This window comes from Pristiophorus japonicus, chromosome 7 (genome assembly GCF_044704955.1).
Source record: "Pristiophorus japonicus isolate sPriJap1 chromosome 7, sPriJap1.hap1, whole genome shotgun sequence".
Taxonomy (NCBI): Eukaryota; Metazoa; Chordata; class Chondrichthyes; family Pristiophoridae; genus Pristiophorus; species Pristiophorus japonicus.
The window spans coordinates 116,162,080-116,184,580 of NC_091983.1; the positions used below are offsets into that span (position 1 = coordinate 116,162,080).

The 22,501-nt window shown below is 42.8% G+C and overlaps 1 protein-coding gene across 3 annotated transcripts in view; it reads left to right on the top strand.

The window, feature by feature from the left end:
- ptprk (protein tyrosine phosphatase receptor type K) overlaps positions 1–18,723 on the top strand; it is a 779,294-nt gene extending 760,571 nt beyond the window's left edge. For all 3 annotated transcript variants that reach the window (XM_070885263.1, XM_070885265.1, XM_070885264.1), the window contains 3 exons: positions 9,165–9,328; positions 10,036–10,171; positions 17,518–18,723. In XM_070885263.1, coding sequence (XP_070741364.1) covers positions 9,165–9,328; positions 10,036–10,171; positions 17,518–17,571 — 354 coding nt within the window. In that variant the 3' untranslated portion in view covers positions 17,572–18,723. The remainder of the gene's footprint in view (positions 1–9,164; positions 9,329–10,035; positions 10,172–17,517) is intronic.
- Positions 18,724–22,501: the final 3,778 nt, after the last annotated feature.

Here is a 22,501-nt window from a genome sequence, read left to right on the forward strand (position 1 = left end):
GATCTTTAAATGTCTGCCATTGCCTATCCACCGTCAGCCCTTTAAGTATCATTCGCCACTCTATCCTAGCCAATTCACGTCTCATACCATCGAAGTTACCTTTCTTTAAGTTCGGGACCCTAGTCTCTGAATTAACTGTGTCACTCTCCATCTTAATGAAGAATTCTACCGTACAGACAGAACAGAACTCACTTGGAACAGACAGGGCTCACCCTCGCGGGTTAAGACCTTCTCCCTCCCGCAAACAGGTTCCTGCCCCCATGGCCAAGTTCCTGACCTTACACCCCCCCCCCGCAAAGTTTCTGACATGCTCTCTCCGCGCTCCATCTAAGTGCCAGACCAGCCTCCCACACAGCCCAAATTTCTGATCTCCTCCCCGCACCCCCAGTCCGAGTTCCTGACCACCTCCTCCTGCCTGAGTTCCCGATCTTCTCTCTCCTACCCCAGCTTCCTGACCTACCCCTGCTCAACTTCCGCCCCATGTTCCTGACCTCCTCTCTCTGCCCAAGTTCCTCCCAACCCGGATTCATGACCTTCTTCCACCCCACCCCACCCCCCCCGCCCCCAAACAAGTTCCTGACGCTCCCTCCTCCCTCCTAGATGGGGTTGTGTGTGTTGGCGCAGATTGTTAATAGGTTATTGGGTATGAAGTGAATAGTGACAGTGTCATGACTTGCAGATTATGTCCAGTTCAATTATGTCACTTGCCACACGCACCAAGTTTTCTGCTAAATCAACCAGTTATAGGAGGAGGAGACTGTGGTATGGGGGTAATGTTGGAAGAACGTGATCCATCTTGGATCACGTTATCGCCGTCATTCTCACCTCCCCTCCTTTCTCTTTCCTGCCAGAGGTTGACAGCGAGAAGAATGGGACCAGAAGATACCAGGCACAAGGAAAGTTTCGGATGGGCAGCTGACCCGCACCTTGCAGATTAAGCATGGAGGTTAAAATCACCCAGGCTTCACGCTGCCGAGGTCGGGTGTGTTTAGCGTTCGCCCAGCCCGTCCAAATCCTGCTCTGTTAAAATTTCCTCAAATGTATCTAAGTCGTGGCAAAAATGATCTCTTGCAAGGTGCAGTTGTTGTGAGGATCACTAGGACCCAGCACATTCCGCTGCAATCTTGCCAATGAATAAAACCCTGGAAGAAAGTTGAGGGAAAATTAAGATTGTACAGTAATATTCTTGTTACTTGTCAATAGTTTATTACATGACGTACAATTTTGGAACTAAAACTAAATAATTTACAATACTAAATTTGGCTTGGATTAGCGATTTTTCTTTTCCTCAAAAAAAAAATCAGAGTCTCAATTTTTTAACTCAAAAGCTTCCATTAGCCAAAGCAAGGTCTATTGTTTCTGTTCCTGGATGTTCCAGATATAACAGTATGAAGTGAAGGTACTGTAACTAGTAGAATTTTTTTTTTAAAAACCTATCTCCTGGCATCATTTAGATTTTCTTGAGCTTAGCAAAATGCTAAACATCCTTTCCTGTCAGCTGTGGCTCAGCGGGCAGCACACTCGCCTCTGAATCAGAAGGTTGTGGGTTCAAGTCCCACTCCAGGAACTTGAGCACATAAATCTAGGCTGACACTCCAGTGGAGTGCTGAGGAGTGCTGCACTGTCAGAGGTGCCATCTTTTGGATGAGATGTTAAACCCCTCAGGTGAACGTAAAGGATCCCATGGCACTATTTCAAAGAAGAGGAGGGAGTTATCCCCGGTATCCTGGCCAATATTTATCCCTCAATCAACATAACAAAAACAGATTATCTGCTCATTATCACATTGCTGATTGTGGGGGTTTGCTGTGTGCAAATTGGCTGCCGCATTTCCCACATTATAACAGTGACTACACTCCAAAAGTACTTCATTGGCTGTATCTATAAATAGTTTCTAATCTTCATTTTCTTGAAACCCTGTCTCTAGAATTTTAAAAAGATATTGTTTGAAATTCAGCACACTTCTTTGTTGTATTTACATTGTAAATGTTGAATTCAGCTGAAGATTCTACCATCATATACATTATTAGCATCAGAGACATGTGAAACTGTACCTGACCTGGAACATTCCTTATTTCCAAGTAGTGTTACCACCATTGGGGTAATAAGTGTTTAAAAAAATGAAGAAAATAAGCATGACAGGGTTGGGGAGGGGCAATCCTCTTATTTCCTTTGCAATTAAATGACTTACTACAATGCCCCCATTTTACTTAATGTATACAGTAGTGGTCCAAAATTCCACATTACCGTTTTTTGTCATTATTTCAGATTAACGGCCATTTTTTAATTCTGAAATAACGGCAAAAAAATGTCCAAAGTTTTGCCAAAATTATTTTTCATTTTGACGCAGCGCAGAAACACCTCTGGTTTTGAGGGTGGAGCTAATTTTTTGTGCCGAAAAAGTTAGGCCCATTCTGTGCATACCCAAGCATTTAGATTTTCAGGGTAACGCGAGGGAAGGAGCTGTCTCTCTCCGGTTTCTGGGCGTGGGAGGAAGGAAATGTGGGCTGAGGGCTGCTTTTATATAATTGTGTAGTGGGAGCTTTACTCTAGCTAACCCATGCTGTACCTGCCTGGGAGTGTTTTGATGCTGAAATGTGAACTCCATGCCATGGCCGCCCCATCCCTCCCTGGCCAAATGGCCCACCAAGTGTTTTATCACAGTAAATATTAAGTCCTAAAAATAAAATAACTTTATTCAAAGATAATTCAAAGATAATATTTCATCACTACATTCAATAGGAACATAATAAATACAGATCAACACAATAAATCAATCCTAAACTCACGTTAACGCTGATTTCACTTGGACTCCGACTTGGTAAGGTAAGGTTTTAAAAAGTAGTCCTTAGCGCTGTCCTTAAAAAAAAAAAAAATTAAATCCTTATTGCTGAAACTTGCAAAAATGGCATTATGGGTGGGTTTGACCACGAGTGACGTAAGAAAAACGGCCGTTATTTGTTAAGGACTGCGTTATACCATTGGCGAAACTTGCAAAATTAAGTTGGTTCCAAAAAAACAATGTTGGCTCAAAAAAATATTGAGCTAAATTTTGGACCATAGGTGCCTATACCTTTTAAAGAAATATATAAAGCAATAATGCCATGCACAGAATTCATCAGTAATTAGAAATATAGGTTTTTAATAAAGTTTTGGATAGGTTGTACTCGTTACATCTTTTGAAATAAATATTGTAAAGCATCAGTTACATGTTTGCACTGATGGCTAATGCCAGCTCAAAAATAGAATAAAATCCCCATATAACAAGTATAAGAAGTGCAGGGGAGCAATTAAAAAAGATATCAGGAAAGCAAAGAGAGAGCAAGAACGAATGTTGGCAAGTAAAATCAGGGAAAACCCAAAGATGTTTTATAAATACATTAAGAGCAGGAGGGTAACTAGAGAAAGAGTGGGGCCTATTAGTGACCATGAAGAAAATCTGTGTGTGGAGGGGGGAATACTTTCACAAAAATTTTCACAAAAGAGAGGGGTGATGTAGACTTTGCAATGAGGGAGGAGGAGTGTGAAATATTAGACAAGAGGGGAGGTATTAAGGGACTTAGCAGCTTTGAAAGTGGATAAATCCCCAGGCCCAGATAAAATCTATCCCAGGCTGTTAAGAGAAGCAAAAGAGGAAATAGCAGAGGCTCGGACCATCATTTTCCAGTCCTCTCTGGCTACAGGCATGGTGCCAGAGGATTGGAGGACTGCTGATGTGGTACCTTTGTTTAAAATGGGAAAAGAGGATAGACTGAGTAATTACAGGCCAGTCAGCCTAACCTCAGTGCTAGGAAAATTATTGGGAAAAATCCTGAGGGACAGGATAAATCTTCATTTGGAAAGACATGGATTAATCAAGGACAGTCAGCATGGATTTGTTAAGGGAAGGTCGTGTCTGAACAGCTTGATTAAATTTTTCGTTTAGGTAACTAGGAGGGTCGATGAGGGCAGTGCGTATGATGTAATGTATATGAATTTTAGCAAAGCGTTTGATAAGGTTCCACATGGCAGACTGTCACGAAAGTAAAAGCCCATGGGATCAGGGCAAGGTGGTAAGTTGGATCCAAAATTGGTTCAGAGGCAGGAAGCAAAGGGTAATGGTTGATGGGTGTTTTAGGGACTGGAAGGCTGTATCCAGTGGGGTTCCGCAGGGCTCAGTGCTGGGTCCCTTGCTTTTTGTGGTATATATCAATCACTTGGACTTGAATGTTGGGAGTATGATTAAGAAGTTTGCAGATGACACTAAAATAGGCTGTGTGGTTGAAAATGAAGAAGAAAACTGTGGATGGCAGGAAGATATCAATGTACTGGTCAGGTGGCCGGAACAGTGGCAAATGGATTCAATCCAGATAAGTGTGAGGTAATGCATTTGGGGCGGTCTAACAAGGCAAGGGAATACACATTAAATGGTATGATATTGAAAAGTGTAGAGAAACAAAGGGACCTTGGAGTGCAGGTCCACAGATCCCTGAAGGTAACAGGCCAGGTAGATAAGGTGGTTAAGAAGGCATATGGAATACTTGCCTTTATCAGTTGAGGCATAAAATACAAGAGCAAGGAGGTTATGCTTGAACTGTATAAAACACTGGTTAGGCTGCAGCTGGAGTACTGTGTGCAGTTCTGGTCACCACATTACAGGAAAGATGTGATTGCACTGGAAAGGGTGCAGAGGAGATTTACAAGAATGTTGCCTGGACTGGAGAATTTTGGCTATGATGAGAGATTGGAGATGTTGGGTCTGATTTCTTTGGAACAGAGGAGGCTAAGGGGAGAGCTAATTGAGCTGTATAAGATTTGAGGGGCCTGGATAGAGTGAATAGGAAGGAACTGTTTCCCTTGGCAGAGGGGTCAACAACCAGGGGGCATAGCTTTAAAGTAGTTGGGGGGGAGGTTTAGAGGAGATATGAGGGGAAATTTATTCACCCAGAGGGTGGTGCGGATCTGGAACTCACTACCTGAAAGGGTGGTAGAGGCAGAAAGCCTCACCACATTTAAAAAATATTTGGATGTGCACTTAAAGTGCCGTAACCTACATGGCTACGGACCAAGAGCTGGAAAGTGGGTTTAGGCTCAATAGCTCTTGGTCGTCCACGCGGACACGATGGGCCGAAATGGCCTCCTTCAGTGCTGTAAATTTCTATGATAACATTGGAATAATCTAATCTGATGGGTTAAAATTGATATTCAGACAGTACCCAGTCTTTGCTGTTGTAGGCTATGTCATGATCAGAATCTCTTGATAAGGTTATACTTTTATTACACCCGTAACTATTATTTTGTTAACCTTGCAAACTCAGTGTGATAATATCTGGGGTTGAATATTTTTCTTGATGAGTTTGTCAGATGAGCCGAGAAATTCATTCTCGCCCAACTTTGGCCACAAACCCAAAGGCAACCAAAAACCAGCATGACAAAAGTGACGCGCAAGAAGACCACACAAAATTGGTCCTCTTGCGCCATGGTGCTGTGACCCGCAGGCTGGGAACGCCAGTCATGCCCAAAGAGATATGGCAGTGCGCCAGTTATGAAGAAGACAAAGCATCCAGTGGGGAGACCAACTGCAAGTCCGGAAAGTGGGGGTAGAGCTGGGTGGAGGCTGGGATGGAGGGAAGGAGATCGAGATAGGGGTGAGCAGGGGCCAGTAGTTTTAATATGGAGCCAGGAAGAGCAAATTATTCAGGTCAGTTCAAAAGACATTTTTCTGGTAGCCTTTAAAGGCCACTGGTTTGGTTGCGTTGCTCCTGGTTGACTGCAGCATGCACAATCATTGCAAGCATAGAATGAGTGCACACACGTTACACTCCATTTTGGACCCATTGATGGGTGATCCAATTTCTAGCCCATGGTCACTAATTTGAGATTCTCCTTTTGGCCAGTTTCCTCATCTATTAATCTATAATTTTTTTAAATCTCGCTCACCTTTTATGCAAGATGTATTTGCAATACAGTGGATTAAATTGTCTTTAGCTTTCAGCAAGCCTGACCTAATTGCATCCAAATACATACTTGCATGCCATTCTGGTCTGATCTTCATGCTTTGACTAAAAATTAACTCTGTAATTTCCAGAGTATGACATAAAAATAAATAAAAGTTGTGGCTGCTCAACTTCACAAAGGCACTTGTAAGAAACTATTATTACCGCACCGTTCTTAGGGCCCAAGTTTCGGGCCGCGCCGAGAACGGCGCAGCCCCGACCTGGATGCCCGTTTTTCGCGCCACAAAGTGCACCTAAAAAAAACTTCCAGATTCTCCGGCTCACTGCTGGTCCTCTGGCTCTCGGAGCGGCGCAGCACGAGCTGTAGAGGGCGGAGCTAGGTCCCTGCGCTGAAAACAGTGCCGGGACCTCTGCACATGCGCGCTACAGTAGGCACGCATGTGCAGTAGCTCCAGGCGCCCAAAACTGTGTGGGAGGGGCCCGAAGCATGCAGCCCCTAGCCCTGGCCGAATGGCCTCACTGGGGCTGTGTGCATAAGGCTGCCTCCCACGCCCAGCTCCTGCTTCCTCCCGACCTGACTCGAATCCTGCTTCCTCCCGACCTGACTCGAATCCTGCTTCCCCTGCCCCCGGACCCGACCCCAACACCAACCCGGCTCCCGCTTCCCCGTCCCACCCCCCCGGACTGGACTGGACCCGACCCGCGCTCCCCTCCCCCCCCCCCCCCCACCCGACCTGACCGCCGTCTCCCCCGAACCGACCTCCCTCCCACCACCCCCCCCGACCCGACCCGACCCGCGCTCTCGCCCCACCCCCCCCCCAACCCCGGACCCAACCTGACCTCCCTTCCCCCCCGCCCCCGACACAAACCGACCCGCGCTCCCTCCCTCCCCGAACCAACCCGACCTCCATCCTCCCCCCCACCCCCGGACCCAACGCCACCTACCTGTAAATCTGGTGCTGGGGACGGGTCCTGCCCGAAGTCTTGGGCCCGGCCCGTTCAGCCTCTCCACCCCCCACTTCTCCTTTCCCCCCCTTCTCCTTTCCCCCCCTTCTCCTTACCCCCCTTCTCCTTACCCCCCTTCTCCTTACCCCCCTTCTCCTTACCCCCTTCTCCTTACCCCCCCTTCTCCTTACCCCCCTTCTCCTTACCCCCCTTCTCCTTACCCCCCTTCTCCTTACCCCCCTTCTCCTTCCCCCCCTTCTCCTTCCCCACCCTTCTCCCCCCCTTCTCCTTCCCCACCCTTCTCCCCACCCCCTTCTCCCCCCCTCTTCCCCCACTTCTCATTTCCCCCCCCAACTTCTCCTTTCCCCCCCACTTCTCCTTTCCCCCCCCAACTTCTCCTTTCCCCCCCGCTTCTCCTTTCCCCCCCGCTTCTCCTTTCCCCCCCGCTTCTCCTTTCCCCCCCGCTTCTCCTTTCCCCCCCGCTTCTCCTTTCCCCCCCGCTTCTCCTTTCCCCCCCGCTTCTCCTTTCCCCCCCGCTTCTCCTTTCCCCCCCGCTTCTCCTTTCCCCCCGCTTCTCCTTTCCCCCCCGCTTCTCCTTTCCCCCCCGCTTCTCCTTTCCCCCCCGCTTCTCCTTTCCCCCCCGCTTCTCCTTTCCCCCCCGCTTCTCCTTTCCCCCCCGCTTCTCCTTTCCCCCCCGCTTCTCCTTTCCCCCCCGCTTCTCCTTTCCCCCCCCTTCTCCTTTCCCCCCCCACTTCTCCTTTCCCCCCCCACTTCTCCTTTCCCCCCCCACTTCTCCTTTCCCCCCCCACTTCTCCTTTCCCCCCCCACTTCTCCTTTCCCCCCCCACTTCTCCTTTCCCCCCCCACTTCTCCTTTCCCCCCCCACTTCTCCTTTCCCCCCCCACTTCTCCTTTCCCCCCCCACTTCTCCTTCCCCCTCCACTTCTCCTTCCCCCCCCACTTCTCCTCTACCCCCCCACTTCTCCTCTCCCCCCCATTTCTCCTCTCCCTTCCCCTTCTTCTCCTCTCCCCCCCTTCCCCTCTCCCGCCCCTTTCCCCTTCCCCTCTCCCGCCCCTTCCCCTTCCCCTCTCCCGCCCCTTCCCCTTCCCCTCTCCCGCCCCTTCCCCTTCCCCTCTCCCGCCCCTTTCCCCTTCCCCTTTCCCCTTCGGCTCTCCCCCCCTTCCCCTCTCCCCCCTCCCCCCCTTCCCCTCTCCCCCTTCTTCCCCTTCTCCTCCTCCTCCTCTCTTCCCCCTTCCCTCCCTTCCCTCCCTTCTCCCCCTCTGCCTCCCTCCCTCTACCCCCCTCCTCCCCCTCCCCCCCCCCCCCCCATCCCCTCGCTGTCAGAAATACAGATACTGACAGACAGAGTGAGAGACACACACAGCCAGACAGAGATATAGAGACACGGGGGGGGCATCCCAGCATGCTGTTGGAGGGCTACCGGTGCTACAGTCGGTAAGTAGAAAATATTTTGTTTTATTGACTTTTTTTAAAAAAAATTTATTAATTTTTATTGGTTGATTTATTGATGTTTTTATAATTTTTTATTGATGATGGCTCTTTATTTGTAAAACTGACATGTTTAATGTTTGTAAACTTCCCTTTAACCCCCCCCCCCCCCCCCCTCCCCATTCCCTGCGCCTGATTTGTAACCTACACCTGATTTTCTAAAGTGTAGACAAGGTTTTTTCGGGCGTACAAAAATCTTCACTTACTCCATTCTAAGTTAGTTTGGAGTAAGTTTTCACTCACGAAACTTTGAAAACAGGCGTAAGTGGCCGGACACGCCCCCTTTTGAAAAAAAAATTCTGCTCCAAAGTGAAACTGTTCTAACTGACTAGAACTGGAGCAAACTAAATGCCAAGAATTTTAATTTCTAAGATACTCCGTTCTACACCAGTTGCTCCAAAAAATCAGGAGCAACTGAGGCCGAAACTTGGGCCCTTAAAATCTAGTTTGGTAACATTTTTGGGAGATAGCTGATGGCATTTGTAAGTTACATAAGTTCTCTAAGTCAGCATTATGCTCCTCAACATGTTTTGTTCTCCTTGGGTACACTGTGACTCAATAGCTTGTGTGAACCATTATCCCACTAACAAAAACTGTTGCAAGAGAATGATTTGTTGGAAATGTATGTATAGAAATGCAGTAGTATCAGTATTTTGTGCACTGAAAGCAGTTGCACTCATTTTAGCAAACTAAACTAGCCTTGATGAAAACTGCCAGTTATTATTTTTATATTGAAGTTGGTGCATCAACGTCTGTCCTTTATTTAATCCTTTAGCCACAAGAAGGTTATCTCATGGTGCAGCAGTTCCAGTACTTGGGATGGGCTGCTCACAGGGAAGTACCTGCCTCAAAGCGATCATTTCTGAAGTTAATTCTTCAGGTTGATAAATGGCAAGAAGAATGTGATGAAGGAGAAGGACGCACCATTATTCACTGTCTGTAAGTAATGTCATAAGAGTACTTCTTGCATATTGGGTCCCATAAGTTTTCAGTATTTATAGCTGCTATCAACAATGAACATGTTTGCACTGCACTATCTGTTTATATTTACAAGGTGCCTTTCAGCTCAAGGTAGATGGAATTTAATTGGCTGTAAAGCGCTTTGAGATGTCCGGTGGGAGTGAAAGGCGCTATATAAATGCAAGTCTGTCTGATTTCCATTTTTATGTATAGCTCTGCTTGTAGATATAGTGTGGGGGACTGGGGTCATTTCAGTCAGCAATGGGCAAACAAAAAATAATAAGCAGAGGGAGCAATTCAATGTCAGTATGTCAAATGCCATTGTTAAAGGAGCAAATTGTTAAGAAGGATTTCAGCAAATTTGGGAGGAGAATCTGCAAATGGAGCTGTCAACACGAGTGTGACATGTTTTTGTTGAAAAAAATAACTTTCTTCAGAGTTTGTAACTAAGTAAATTAGTTTTAAAAATCATTAAAAATGCAACAATGTATTCTTTCAGTAAACATTCTTCAGATTTGATGCAACATTTATGTTTCACTAAGAAAGACAGTACTTTTCCTGTACCTTTAGAAAGATTTTAAAAAGCACTTTTGTTGAAACAAATATGATGCACCTATAAAGTAAGGTAGAAAATTGATAATTTGAAGATTGTAAATATTTTAAATTAGTTCTTTGGCATATTTCAGAAATGGAGGAGGACGCAGTGGAATGTTCTGTGCCATTAACATCATATGTGAAATGATCAAAAGACAAAATGTGGTTGATGTTTTCCATGGAGTAAAGACACTTCGGAACAACAAACCAAATTTGGTCGAAATCCTGGTGAGAAATTTTGAATTGAATGTTTTCCCTTCCTTTCTCCGCACAGTGTACAAAATAGATTAAACTGCATGTGTTGGATAAATGTTAAGCTTTCACCCATTTCGTGGCCACTAAAATTAAATTGCTGTCAGTGTTGAAGTGCTTGTTCTCAATACCATTGGCTGCAAGGGTACAGGCTGGACTCCTCTTCACTCAGTTAAGGGTGAAGATTGCAGTGGCAGTTCTGGGTAATAAGGAAGAGATACGTACCATGACTGGGTGGCACCATGTCTCCTCATGACCAGCTAAATGGGATTTGAAGGAAACTGGGAACAGGAATACTTAGCTTCTGCAACAGAGTTGCAAACCAAGGTAGACTGAAAAAGTGTTGGGAATAGATGTATTTTTTTAAAAATTGCATACAAGTTAACACTTTTAAATGAGTGTTGGCATGTACACGTTGTCACATTATAAATATTATTTAAAATTTGGTGCAAATTGAAGGTTACTCACCAAAAACAGTGATGGTGATTTATTATCGTTATCAAGTTCGTATGTATCTGGGAACTTCATTTCTTATTTGAGCACGTATTCAATGTGGTTTTTTTGGTTACAGCAATTTGAACTAGGTTAAACATTAACCCCTTGATATCTGGAGTAGCAGTTCTGCACAAAAGTGTAAAAACCAAACTACAAGGATACAAACTACAACTCATTGAAAGAATACCAGGAATCAGTACATATTGCCTTGTTCCATATGTTTCCCTCGTTCCACTTAATTACATTTGTAAATCTGCAAAGAATGGTTTTGCACTTACTTTGAGATACAGCTACTGACGCTGCTCAGTATTTAATGGATTGAACCACAACATTTTGCATTTGCTTTGTAGTGTGAATAAGATAGCAAATGACAGTTGAGGGCAGGTGGAACATATGTTGCTTTACCAGTGTTCAAAATGGCACAGGAACTTGTTCATCATTGTTTTCTGTGTATTGAAAATACTGGTGGGAAATATTTTAAACTTTCTTTTATAACCATGTTAATAAGTGAAAATGTTGCATTATGGGTGCATATAACACTTGTCCAGGACCTGTCGAGCAGCACGTTCTGTTCAACTCATAAACCTGCTGTGAGTTTGATTTTATCTCATGCGCCACAGCCTCACATCTGAATTCTGTAAAATGAGAACAACCTATTGCCTAGTTGCTAAGGGATTAAAACCACTGTGGTATTTCTGCTGCTGTTCTGTATCTACAGATAGCATCATCGTGCACAATTAGCCCCAGAGGTTCTCCCCAACCACATCCTTTCCAGAAATGTTATGCATTACCAAAAAAAGCTGCTATATGATGCAAGTTCATATTCAACTTTGTTGGAATTTTGACTAATTTTAGTCTGTGATGATACAGACAATGGGCTGAATATTATTTGCTACTTGTTGTAATTTTTTTTAAAGCCAGTGTATAATACTATTCAAAAAGTTAGCTCACATTTTGTTTACAGGTACTTAAAATATATGATCTAATTTATAGTTGTGCCTTGTCTGTGGTCTCATATTTATTCTGATGGCACTTTGTACTTTCATTTTAAGTTGAAGAAGAATTGTTGGGGCAGATTTTATTTTAATTTCTGGGCATAAATTTTTCACAGGTATATTGAAAAAGATTCTAAATAAAAATAGCTTTTATAATTCCAATTCTACTTGCCATCTTGACTTTTTCCTCACATCTTTGCTATACACTCTTCCAGCAACATTTACTGTTTTAGAAACATAGAAAATAGGTGCTGGAGTAGACCATTCAGCCCTTCGAGCCTGCACCACCATTCAATAAGATCATGGCTGATCATTCACCTCAATACCTCTTTCCTTATTTCTCTCCATACCGTAAGGGCCATATCTAACTCCCTCTTGAATATATCCAATGAACTGGCATCAACAATTCTCTGCGGTAGGGAATTCCACAAGTTAACAACTCTCTGAGTGAAGAAGTTTCTCCTCATCTCAGTACTAAATGGCTTACCCCTTATCCTTAGACTGTGTACCCTGGTTCTGGACTTCCCCAACATCGGGAACGTTCTTCCTGCATCTAACCTGTCCAGTCCCATCAGAATTTTATGTTTTTATGAGATCCCCTCTCATCCTTCGAAACTCCAGTGAATAAAGGCCCAGTCGATCCAGTCTCTCCTCATATGTCAGACCAGCCATCCCGGGAATCAGTCTGGTGAACCTTTGCTGCACTCCCTCAATAGCAAGAACGTCCTTCCTCGCATTAGGAAACCAAAACTGAACACAATATTCCAGGTGAGGACTCACCAAGGCCCTATACAATTGCAGTAAGACCTCCCTGCTCCTATACTCAAAACTCCAAGCTATGAAGGCCAACATACCATTTACCTTCTTCACCGCCTGCTGTACCTGCATGACAACTTTTAATGACTGATGTACCATGACACCCAGGTCTCGTTGCACCTCCCCTTTTCCTAATCTGCCGCTATTCAGAAAATATTCTGCCTTCATGTTTTTGCCCCAAAGTGGATAACCTCATATTTATCCACATTATATTGCATCTGCCATGCAATATAATCTGTCCAAGTCACCCTGCAGCCTCTTAGCGTCCTCCTCACAGCTCACACCGTCACCCAGTTTAGTGTCATCTGCAAACTTGGAGATATTACACTCAGTTCCTTCATCTAAATCATTAATGTATATTGTAAATAGCTGGGGTCCCAGCACTGAGCCCTGCGGCACCCCACTAATCACTGTCTGCCATTCTGAAAAGGACCCGTTTATCCCCACTCTCTGCTTCCTGTCTACCAACCAGTTCTCTATCCACGTCAGTACATTACCCCAATGCCATGTGCTTTAATTTTGCACACCAATCTCTTGTGTGGGACCTTGTCAAAAGCCCTTTGAAAGTCCAAATATACCACATCCACTGGTTTTCCCTTGTCCACTCTACTAGGTACATCCTCAAAAAATTCCAGAAGATTTGTCAAGCATGATTTCCCTTTCATAAATCCATGTTAACTTGGACTGATCCTGTCGCTGCTTTCCAAATGTGCTGTTATTTCATCTTTAATAATTGATTCCAACATTTTCCCCACTACTGATGTCAGGCTAACCAGTCTATAATTACCCGTTTTCTCTCTTTTTCAAACAGTGGTGTTACATTAGCTACCCTCCAGTCCATAGGAACTGATCCCGAGTCGATAGACTGTTGGAAAATGATCACCAATGCAGCCACTATTTCTAGGGCCACTTCCTTAAGTACTCTGGGATGCAGACTATCAGGCCCCAGGGATTTATCGGTCTTCAATCCCATCAATTTCCCCAACACAATTTCCCGCCTTATAAGGATATCCTTCGGTTCCTCCTTCTCATTAGACTCTCGGTCCCCTAGTACTTCCGAAAGGTTATTTGTGTCTTCCTTTGTGAGGACAGAACCAAAGTATTTTTTTCAACTGGTCTGCCATTTATTTGTTCCCCATTATAAATTCATCTGAAACTGACTGCAAGGAACCTACATTTATCTTCACTAATCTTTTTCTCTTCACATATCTATAGAAGCTTTTGCCATCAGTTTTTATGTTCCCGGCAAGCTTCTTCTCATACTCTATTTTCCCGCTCCTAATTAATTCCTTTGTCCTCCTCTACTGAATTCTAAATTTCTCCCAGTCCTCAGGTTTGCTGCTTTTTCTGGTCAATTTATATGCCTCTTCCTTGGATTTAACATTATCCTTAATTTCCCTTGTTAGACACAGTCGAGCCATCTTCCCCGTTTTATTTTTACTCCAGACAGGGATGTACAATTGTTGTAGTTCATCCATGTGATCTTTAAATGTTTGCCATTGCCTATCCACCGTCAACCCTCTAAGTATCATTTGCCAGTCTATTCTAGCCAGTTCACGTCTCATGCCATCGAAGTTACCTTTCCTTAAGTTCAGGACACTTGTCTCTGAATTAACTGTGTCATTCTCCATCTTGATGAGAAATTCTACCATGTTATGGTCACTCTTCCCCAAGGGCCTCTCACAACAAGATTGCTAATTAGTCCTTTCTCATTACACATCACCCAGTCTAGGATGGCCAGCCCTCTAGTTGGTTCCTCGACATATTATTCCAGAAAACCATCCCTAACATTTATTTTCCCTCATTTCTTTATTTTATTATTTTGAAATGAAATCTTACCCATTTTTCTGTCACCTACCACCTTGCTGCCCATTCATAGAAATTTAGAATCGTAGAAATTTTCAGCATGGAGGCCATTTCGGCCCATCGTGTCTGCGCTGCTTCAGTTAGGAGATTGAATATTGAAGTTTGATCTGGTTGCATCATTGGAGAGACCAGGCAAAGCTGTGATTCTTTTTGAGTGGGGGATAAATATTTATAATCCCAAATATCCAAGTTTGTTCCACAGCCCAAGAAAACTGGCACTCTGAAATGGGTTCTCAGTGGCTGATCCAACGATTAAAGATTATTGTATAGTATTAATATTTTTGCAGCTGAAGTGCATTGCTTAGACACAGTTTGATTAAAATGAAATAAAATACATTCATTGATATGGTTCCTTTTTTGATATGTTTAGTGAATTTGTAAATGTGTTTGTAGGTTTTTTTCTGCTTGCTCTTTCCAAAAGGACAATTTACAATTTTGCTGGTATGGGTAGTCTTGAGGAAGAGTTCATAGATTGCAAAGGGAAGGGATCCTTGAGCAGTATGTAACTGAACCAACCAGGGGTCAGACTATCTTAGATCTGGTCCTGTGTAACGAGACAGGATTAATAAACAATGTCCTAGTAAAGGATCCCCTTGGAATGAGTGATCATAGCATGATTAAATTTGGATCTCCAACCAGCGTACTAAGCTTAAATAAAGGAGACTATGAAGGTATGAGGGCAGAGTTGGCTAAAGTGCAATGGGAAAATAGATTAAAGTGTCGGACGGTTGATGAACAGTGGTGTACATTTAAGGAGATATTTCACAACTCTCAAGACAAATATATCCCAGTGAGGAGGAAAGGGTGTAAGAGAAAACATAGCCATCCGTGGCTAACTAAAGAAATAAAGGACGGTATCCAATTAAAAACAAGGGCATACAAAGTGGTCAAAACTAATGGGAGGACGGAAGATTGGGAAGCTTTTAAAAGCTAGCAAAGAATGACTAAAAAAATGATTAAGAAAGGGAAGATAGACTATGAAAGTAAACTAGCACAAAATATAAAAACAGATAGCAAGAGTTTCTATAGGTATATAAAAAGGAAAGAGTGGCTAAAGTAAATGTTGGTCCATTAAAGGACGAGACCGGGTAATTAGTAATGGGGAACGTGGAGATGGCAGAAACTGAACAAATATTTTGTATCAGTCTTTACAGTAGAGAGGACACTAACAATAGGCAAAGGGCTATGGGGGGGAGGAACTTAACACAATCACAATCACCAAGGAGGTGGTACTCAGTAAGATAAGGAGACTAAAGGCAGATAAATCCCCTGGACCTGATGGCTTGCATCCTAGAGTCTTAAGAGAAGTATCGGCAGGGATAGTGGATGCACTGGTTGTAATTTACCAAAATTCCCTGGATTCTGCGGAGGTCCTAGCAGATTGGAAAACTGCAAATGTAACACCCCTATTTAAAAAAGAAGGCAGATAAAAAGCAGGAAATTATAGACGAGTTAGCCCAACATCTGTGGTTGGGAAAATGTTGGAGTCCATTATTAAAGTAGTAGTAGCAGGACATTTGGAAAAGTATAATTCGGTCAGGCAGAGTCAGCATGGATTTATGAAGGGGAAGTAATGTTTTACACAGTTGCTGAAATTCTTTTGAGGATGTAACGAACAGGCTGGATAAAGGGGAACCAGTTGATGTGGTGTATTTGGACTTCCAGAAGGCATTTGACAAGGTGCCACATGAAAGGTTACTGCACAAGATAAACGTTTAGTGGGTTGGGGGTAATATATTAGCATCGATAGAGGATTGGCTAACGTACAGAAAACAGAGAGTTGGGATAAATGGTTCATTCTCAGGTTGGCAATTCGTAACTAGTGGGGTGCTGCAGGGATCAGTGCTGGGACCCCAACTATTTACAATCTATATTAACGACTTGGAAGAAGGGGCCGAGTGTAATGTAGCCAAGTTTGCTGACGATACAAAGATGGAAGGAAAAGCAATGTGTGAGGAGAGCACAAAAAATCTGTAAAAGGACATAGATAGGCTCAGTGATTGGGCAAACATTTGGCAGATGGAGTATAATGTTGGAAAGTGTGAGGTCATGCACTTTGGCAGATAAAAATCAAAGAGCAAGTTATTATTTAAATGGAGAAAGATTGCAAAGTGCTGCAGTACAGCGGAACCTGGGGGTACTTCTGCATGAAACACAAAAGGATAGTATGCAGGTACAGGAAGTGATCAGGAAGGGCAATGGAATCTTGGCCTTTATTGCAAAGGGGATGGAGTATAAAAGCAGGGAAGTCTTGCTACAGTTATACAGAGTATTGGTGAGGCCACACCTGGAATACTGCATGCAGTTTTGGTTTCCATATTTACGAAAGGATATACTTGCTTTGGAGTTAGTTCAGAGAAGGTTCACTTGGTTGATTCCGGAGATGAGGGGGATGTCGTATGAGGAAAGGTTGAGTAGCTTGGGCCTCTACTCATTGGAATTCAGAAGAATGAGAAGTAATCTTATCGAAACGTATATAAGATTATGAGGGGGCTTGACAAGGTGGATACAGAGAGAATGTTTCCACTGATGGGGGAGACTAGAACTAGGGGGCATATTCTTAGAATAAGGGGCCGCCCATTTAAAACTGAGATGAGGAGAAATTTCTTTTCTCAGAGGGTTGTAAATCTGTGGAAATCGTTGCCTCAAGAGCTGTGGAAGCTGGGACATTGAATAAATTTAAGACAGAGATAGACAGTATTCTAATCGATAAGGGAATACGGGGTTATGGGGAGCGGGCAGGGAAGTGGCCCTGAGTCCATGATCGGATCAGCCAAGACCGTATAAAATGGTGGAGCAGGCTCGAGGGGCCATATGGCCTACTCCTGCTCCTATTTCTTATGTTCTTATGAAAGCACAGGGAAGTCTTCACAAACTAATTTACAATGTCACTATGCACAGCTATCCGAAATGTTAGTCAGTTTAATACGTTATGGTTTTTGTAATGTGTGACAAAATTATATAACTAGAGCCTGCCTCTGTGATTGAAGATTATCAAGCTACTTTGCAGTAAGACAGCTATGATCTTTTTGGTTAGACTACTTAATACTTTCAAGTAATCTAAACAATGGCATTATTTTCCAGTTTTTGATTATTATATTCAAGTTAAAAAAACTGAGCAAACTGATTTTCTCCCCTTTTTTTTTCCAGGAACAATATCGATTCTGTTATGATGTTGCTTTGGAATATCTTGAATCTTCATAGTGATTACATTTACATCCTTGCAAAGTTGTGCTAATATTTAAAGGGAAATTGTCACTTAGCCTGTGCATGAAGAGTAAACATTTAAAAGAGGGAATTGGTTTTAACAGTCCTAAGTATTCTGCCTCTGTTATAAAACAGTCTTAAATATGATGACAATGTATTTGTATGTGCCCAAACTATTATCAGACAGCATTCAGTGCCATCATAATGATATGATCAGGCTATGGATTTCATTGCTCAGTGATGGGTTAAAAGCATTTTCAGTGTTAACAAAAGTTTTTGATTTTTTTAAAATACAACCAACCTGTTGGTCTGCATGCACAAATTTGTACACAGTGATGCTATATCTTGTTTTGAACCAAGTTTATTTTAAAGCAGAAATGTGTGCTGCCACAGTAAATGTGCTAATATTTGGATTGGCTTATTAAAGTTTAATGTGGAATCTTCTGGATCTCACCAGGCAAATTGTAGTGCAACTTTGATTATAAGCCAAAGATGTGTGTAAATATGTCTATATGAAGAAAGCACATTGTATTTATTGTTTGCTTGTAAGCCTGTTTGAAAGCTGAACAATCACTTTTTTCAAAATAGTTTTTTTTTGCCGGAGCTTTTAAGTTCAGACATTTTTAAGTAGTTTATGTAGTGGTCAGTGTCGGTCACTGACTATTTTTTAATTAATACTTATCAATGTTTACATTGTGCAAATTAGTTAATTGCACCCATAGATCATTGATGTATTTGACAAACCTATAAATTGGGACCAAATGCAGGTTTTCTTTTCTCCTATGTGGGACATTCTAAAGTTTTTTTTTCACACGTGTTAGTAAACTAGTTTCAAGCTAAGTGTGACTTATTGTCAACTGTACCTAGTTTAAAAGCCGACAGTGGTAAGTCATGACTGCTAATAGTTGAAGCAGTATTATAGGTAACTTACTACGAGAGATGGCTATCTTAAGATAAAAATATGTTCTGAGTTTGTCTAAAGGTAATGCAGCAGGGCAATCAAAACGAGAACAATCCTTCTGTTTCGGACGGAAGGTGTAATGAATCAAGTCATTTGTGATGTATTTTCTGAGTCATTTAAATGTTGTTAAAAAAAAATCAAGATGACTTTGAGTACAACAGAACAAGTGATCAAATAAAGGCATCTTGTGATCTGAAGTGTTGAAGAATGCTTATGAACATTTTCTAGTTATTTTCATACTCCCGCCCTTCCTTGTGGAGCCTGCTACACCACACATCTTGCTTTCTAATTGAGGGGACAGGCTGGAGACCTTCCCTTCTCAGTACAAAAGCAAAATACTGCGGATGCTGAAACCTGAAATAAAAACAGAAAATGCTGGAAATCTCAGCGGATCAGGCAGCATCTGTGGAGATAAAACCAGTTAACATTTCAGGTTGATTAAACTTCATCTGAACTGGCGAATGTTCAAAACGAACAGATTCTTAAGGAGCACTGAAAGGGGCAGGGGAAGAAGGAACAAAAGAGAACGTCTGCAATAGGGTGGAAGGCAAGAGAGATTAGAGAAACAAAAGGGATGATGGGCCGAATTGAAATGGTAATGACAGAAGTTAGAAAAAGGTTAGTCCAGAAAGGGTGTGAATGGCGGAATAATGACCAGCTGCCAGTCGAGACAAAGAGAAAAAAAGGGGGGGGAGCCAAAAATGGGCAGAGATTATCTGAAATTGTTGAACTTGATGTTGAGTCGAGAAAGCTGTAAAGTGCCTAAATGAAAGATGAGGTGCTGTTCCTCTAGCTTGCGTTGAGCTTCATTGGAACAGTGTAGGAGTCTGGGACAGAGATGTCTGAGCGGGGAATTAAAGTGACAGGTGACCAGAAGCTCAGGGTCGCGCTTACGGACTGAACAGAGGCACTCCGCAAAGCGATCACCCAATCTGTGTTTGGTCTCCCCAAAGTAGAGCAGCGAGGTGTATTGAGGTGTACAACATTTTGAGGAGCCTGGATACAGTGGATAGCAAGGGCTTATTTCCATTGGTGGAGGGGTTAATTATGAGGGGGCATTGTTTTAAGGTGGTTGGCGGAAGGTTCAGAGGGGATTTGAGGGGGCGGCTTCTTCACACAAAGGGTTGTGGGGGAACTCACTGCCTGGAAGGGTGGTGGATACAGGAACTCTCACATTTAAAAGGTGCTTGGATGGGCACTTGAAGTGCCATAACCTGCAGGGTTATGGACCTAGAGCTGGTAAGTGGGATTAGACTGGGTAGCCTCTTGTTGGCTGATGCAGATACGATGGTAAGTACTGCAGGGAATCGAATACCGTGATCTCCTGGACTCGGAGGGGAAGTTTCCAAGATTTTTTTCCCCCCAATTGGCCTGGGTTTTTAATCTGGTTTTTGCCTCTCCCAGGAGATCATATGGCTCCGGTTGGGGTGGAGTGTAGAATGCTACGGTGCAAGGGGTGTCGCAGTTGTGTGGGGCGGACTGGTTGGGCTGGGTGTTCTTTACCTTTCTGCCATTGTTCATTGTTCATAGTTTTATTTATAATCTTCAGGGCTGCTGACCAAGGGCCATGTGGCTCTTTGTCAGCTGGCTCAGATACGATGGGCCGAAATGGCATCCTTCTGTGCTGTAGATTGCTATTTTTCTGATACAGGTGGGTGCTCCCTCAGCCACCAGTCCTGTGCACTAGAAGTTGCATCAGATCGCAAGGTGGGCACTTTACACTGTTGTGGAATCTCCACCTGTTTTCTGCTTCCAGCCTCCAGTTTTATACTGCTACAACAGGCACTCGATAGTGGAAAATCTAGGCCTGCATGTGTTAAAATAAGAGGATGTATGGAAAGGGTATGGAAATGAGATTAGAATAGGAAATGTCAATTGAAGAAATCAGGTGCAATGTCATGAATGTCATTTCCTGTGCTATAATATCTGTGATTCTATAATATCTGTTTCAAGACTGGTATTGATTGGGTACATGACCATTAATTAAGGTAATCCTATTCTGACCAAGATGAGTCTATTAAAATTAAAAATCTGATTTCTGCAGTATGTTATTTAGATCTCTAACTTATATGAAAACCATTTATGTTAAAGCACTGCCAGGCCCTCAATCTTTTGTTAAAAGTGTCATTTGAGGTCTCGGCCAATGTCTCTCTCTCCCCTCTTCCCCCCCCCCCCCCCCCCCCCCCCCACAAGGGTGTCTTCGAAATGTAATCAATCTTGCTTCTAAATATTGGAGTATCTTAAACCTCTTTATCATGTTATGGACACAGGACTTACTATGATCTAAAAGCATGAGTGATTATTTTAATATTGTTTCTATACTCAGTAGAAAACCATAATGTATGATCAAAAGATGTCTTTATAAATTCTCAGAAGGAACATTAGAAGCAATCATCTTGTATGAACTGCAACAAGCATTGCATTAAAATCAACATTCTCATTTGAAGCTCACAGCCAAGGGAATGCACTTGGAAGACAAACACTTGCTTTTCCCCCTCTGGTGAGCCAATCAGAACAGAGATTATTCCTCTGTGAGTGATTCTTGAGCTTCTAATCTTTTTATGCAGCGCGATATGATGATCTAGAATGCACTACCTGAAAGGATGTTGGAAGCAGATTCAATAATATCTTCCAAATGGGAATTGAATATATACATAAAGAAACATTGTCAGGGCTATGGGGAAAGAGCAGGGGAGTGGGACTAATCGGATAGCTCTTTCAAAGAGCAGGCACAATTGCCTGGCCGCCTCCGTGCTGTATGATTCTAGAATTCATTTTCCAAATTTTTACTGGCTGCTGATTGGTTGCTGTGTCCTGAGCAAACCTCAAAGAGGCTTGGTGAATCAGCTATCGCCCACTTTACATCCAGCTACTATTTTGGTGATGTGAAAGCATAGACCTGCTTGCTCTCCAAGTATCACTTACTAATCAGGAAGATTCCATTGACAATAAAGGCTAAATTTTACAAATCTGTGCTCTGGGGAAGAACATTGTACAGCGAAAGCACATACATTTGGGCATGAAAGGCAGCACAGATTATTTATAACTGATAGACAATCCCAGTGACCTCTGCCTGAATTCCTAATGTGCTCCTTGTGCATGAAGCTCCACCACGGAAGTGCAACTTTGTAAAATACATCCTTTTATTTCAGGGTTCCTGAGTGTACAAGATAATAAAAGATGCATCTATGTTGAACCATTCACTCGAGAGGTAGTCCTATTTCTCCTGTACACTTGGCGGTCAATGATACTAATATTATGTTAAACTGACATTTCTGAGAAACACATTTCTCTGTCTAAGCTTAGCTCAAGAAATAGCTGATGAACACAAGTTTCATGTTTTAGATAACTTCATGATATCAAACCTTGATAGTAATAGAATATGATCAGAAAAACAATGCAATTTACAATTGTTCAGAAGGATGCCTTTTGGGGCATTACTGCGGCATTATTTGAAAAATTGACACAAAAAATAATACTGCATTATAAAGTTAAAAAATATGAGAAAGACTTGAAGCAAAGGGGATATACAGATTTTCTGAGGAAATCTTTCATGTGCAAGAGAAAATTTATAGAAAATCCCTCCTGTCTGAGATTTAATTGTTTTCTTCAAGACAAAGATTTTGACAATGTAATATTTTAAAAGTACCTTACAGTCTAATTGTTTTGTGCATCTTTATCAGGAGAATTCCCACCTGGTATATGAAACTCTTGCATGAAAAAGTATCTTAGATTTCATAATTCTGAGAGATTAACAAATGCAGGGTTTCATAGCTCTACCTTTTGACTGGCCACAATATAGTACATCATATAGGAGAGTCATCATAAAGTACAGAAAATATGACATTTCTTTCCCTCTGGTTAAAATGTGTGTGTGTGATACAAAATCCCTTAGGGATACAGTACCAGTGGTTTTCATGTTAATTACATGAACCTATCTCTGTTCTGTGATTGACTCAGAATACC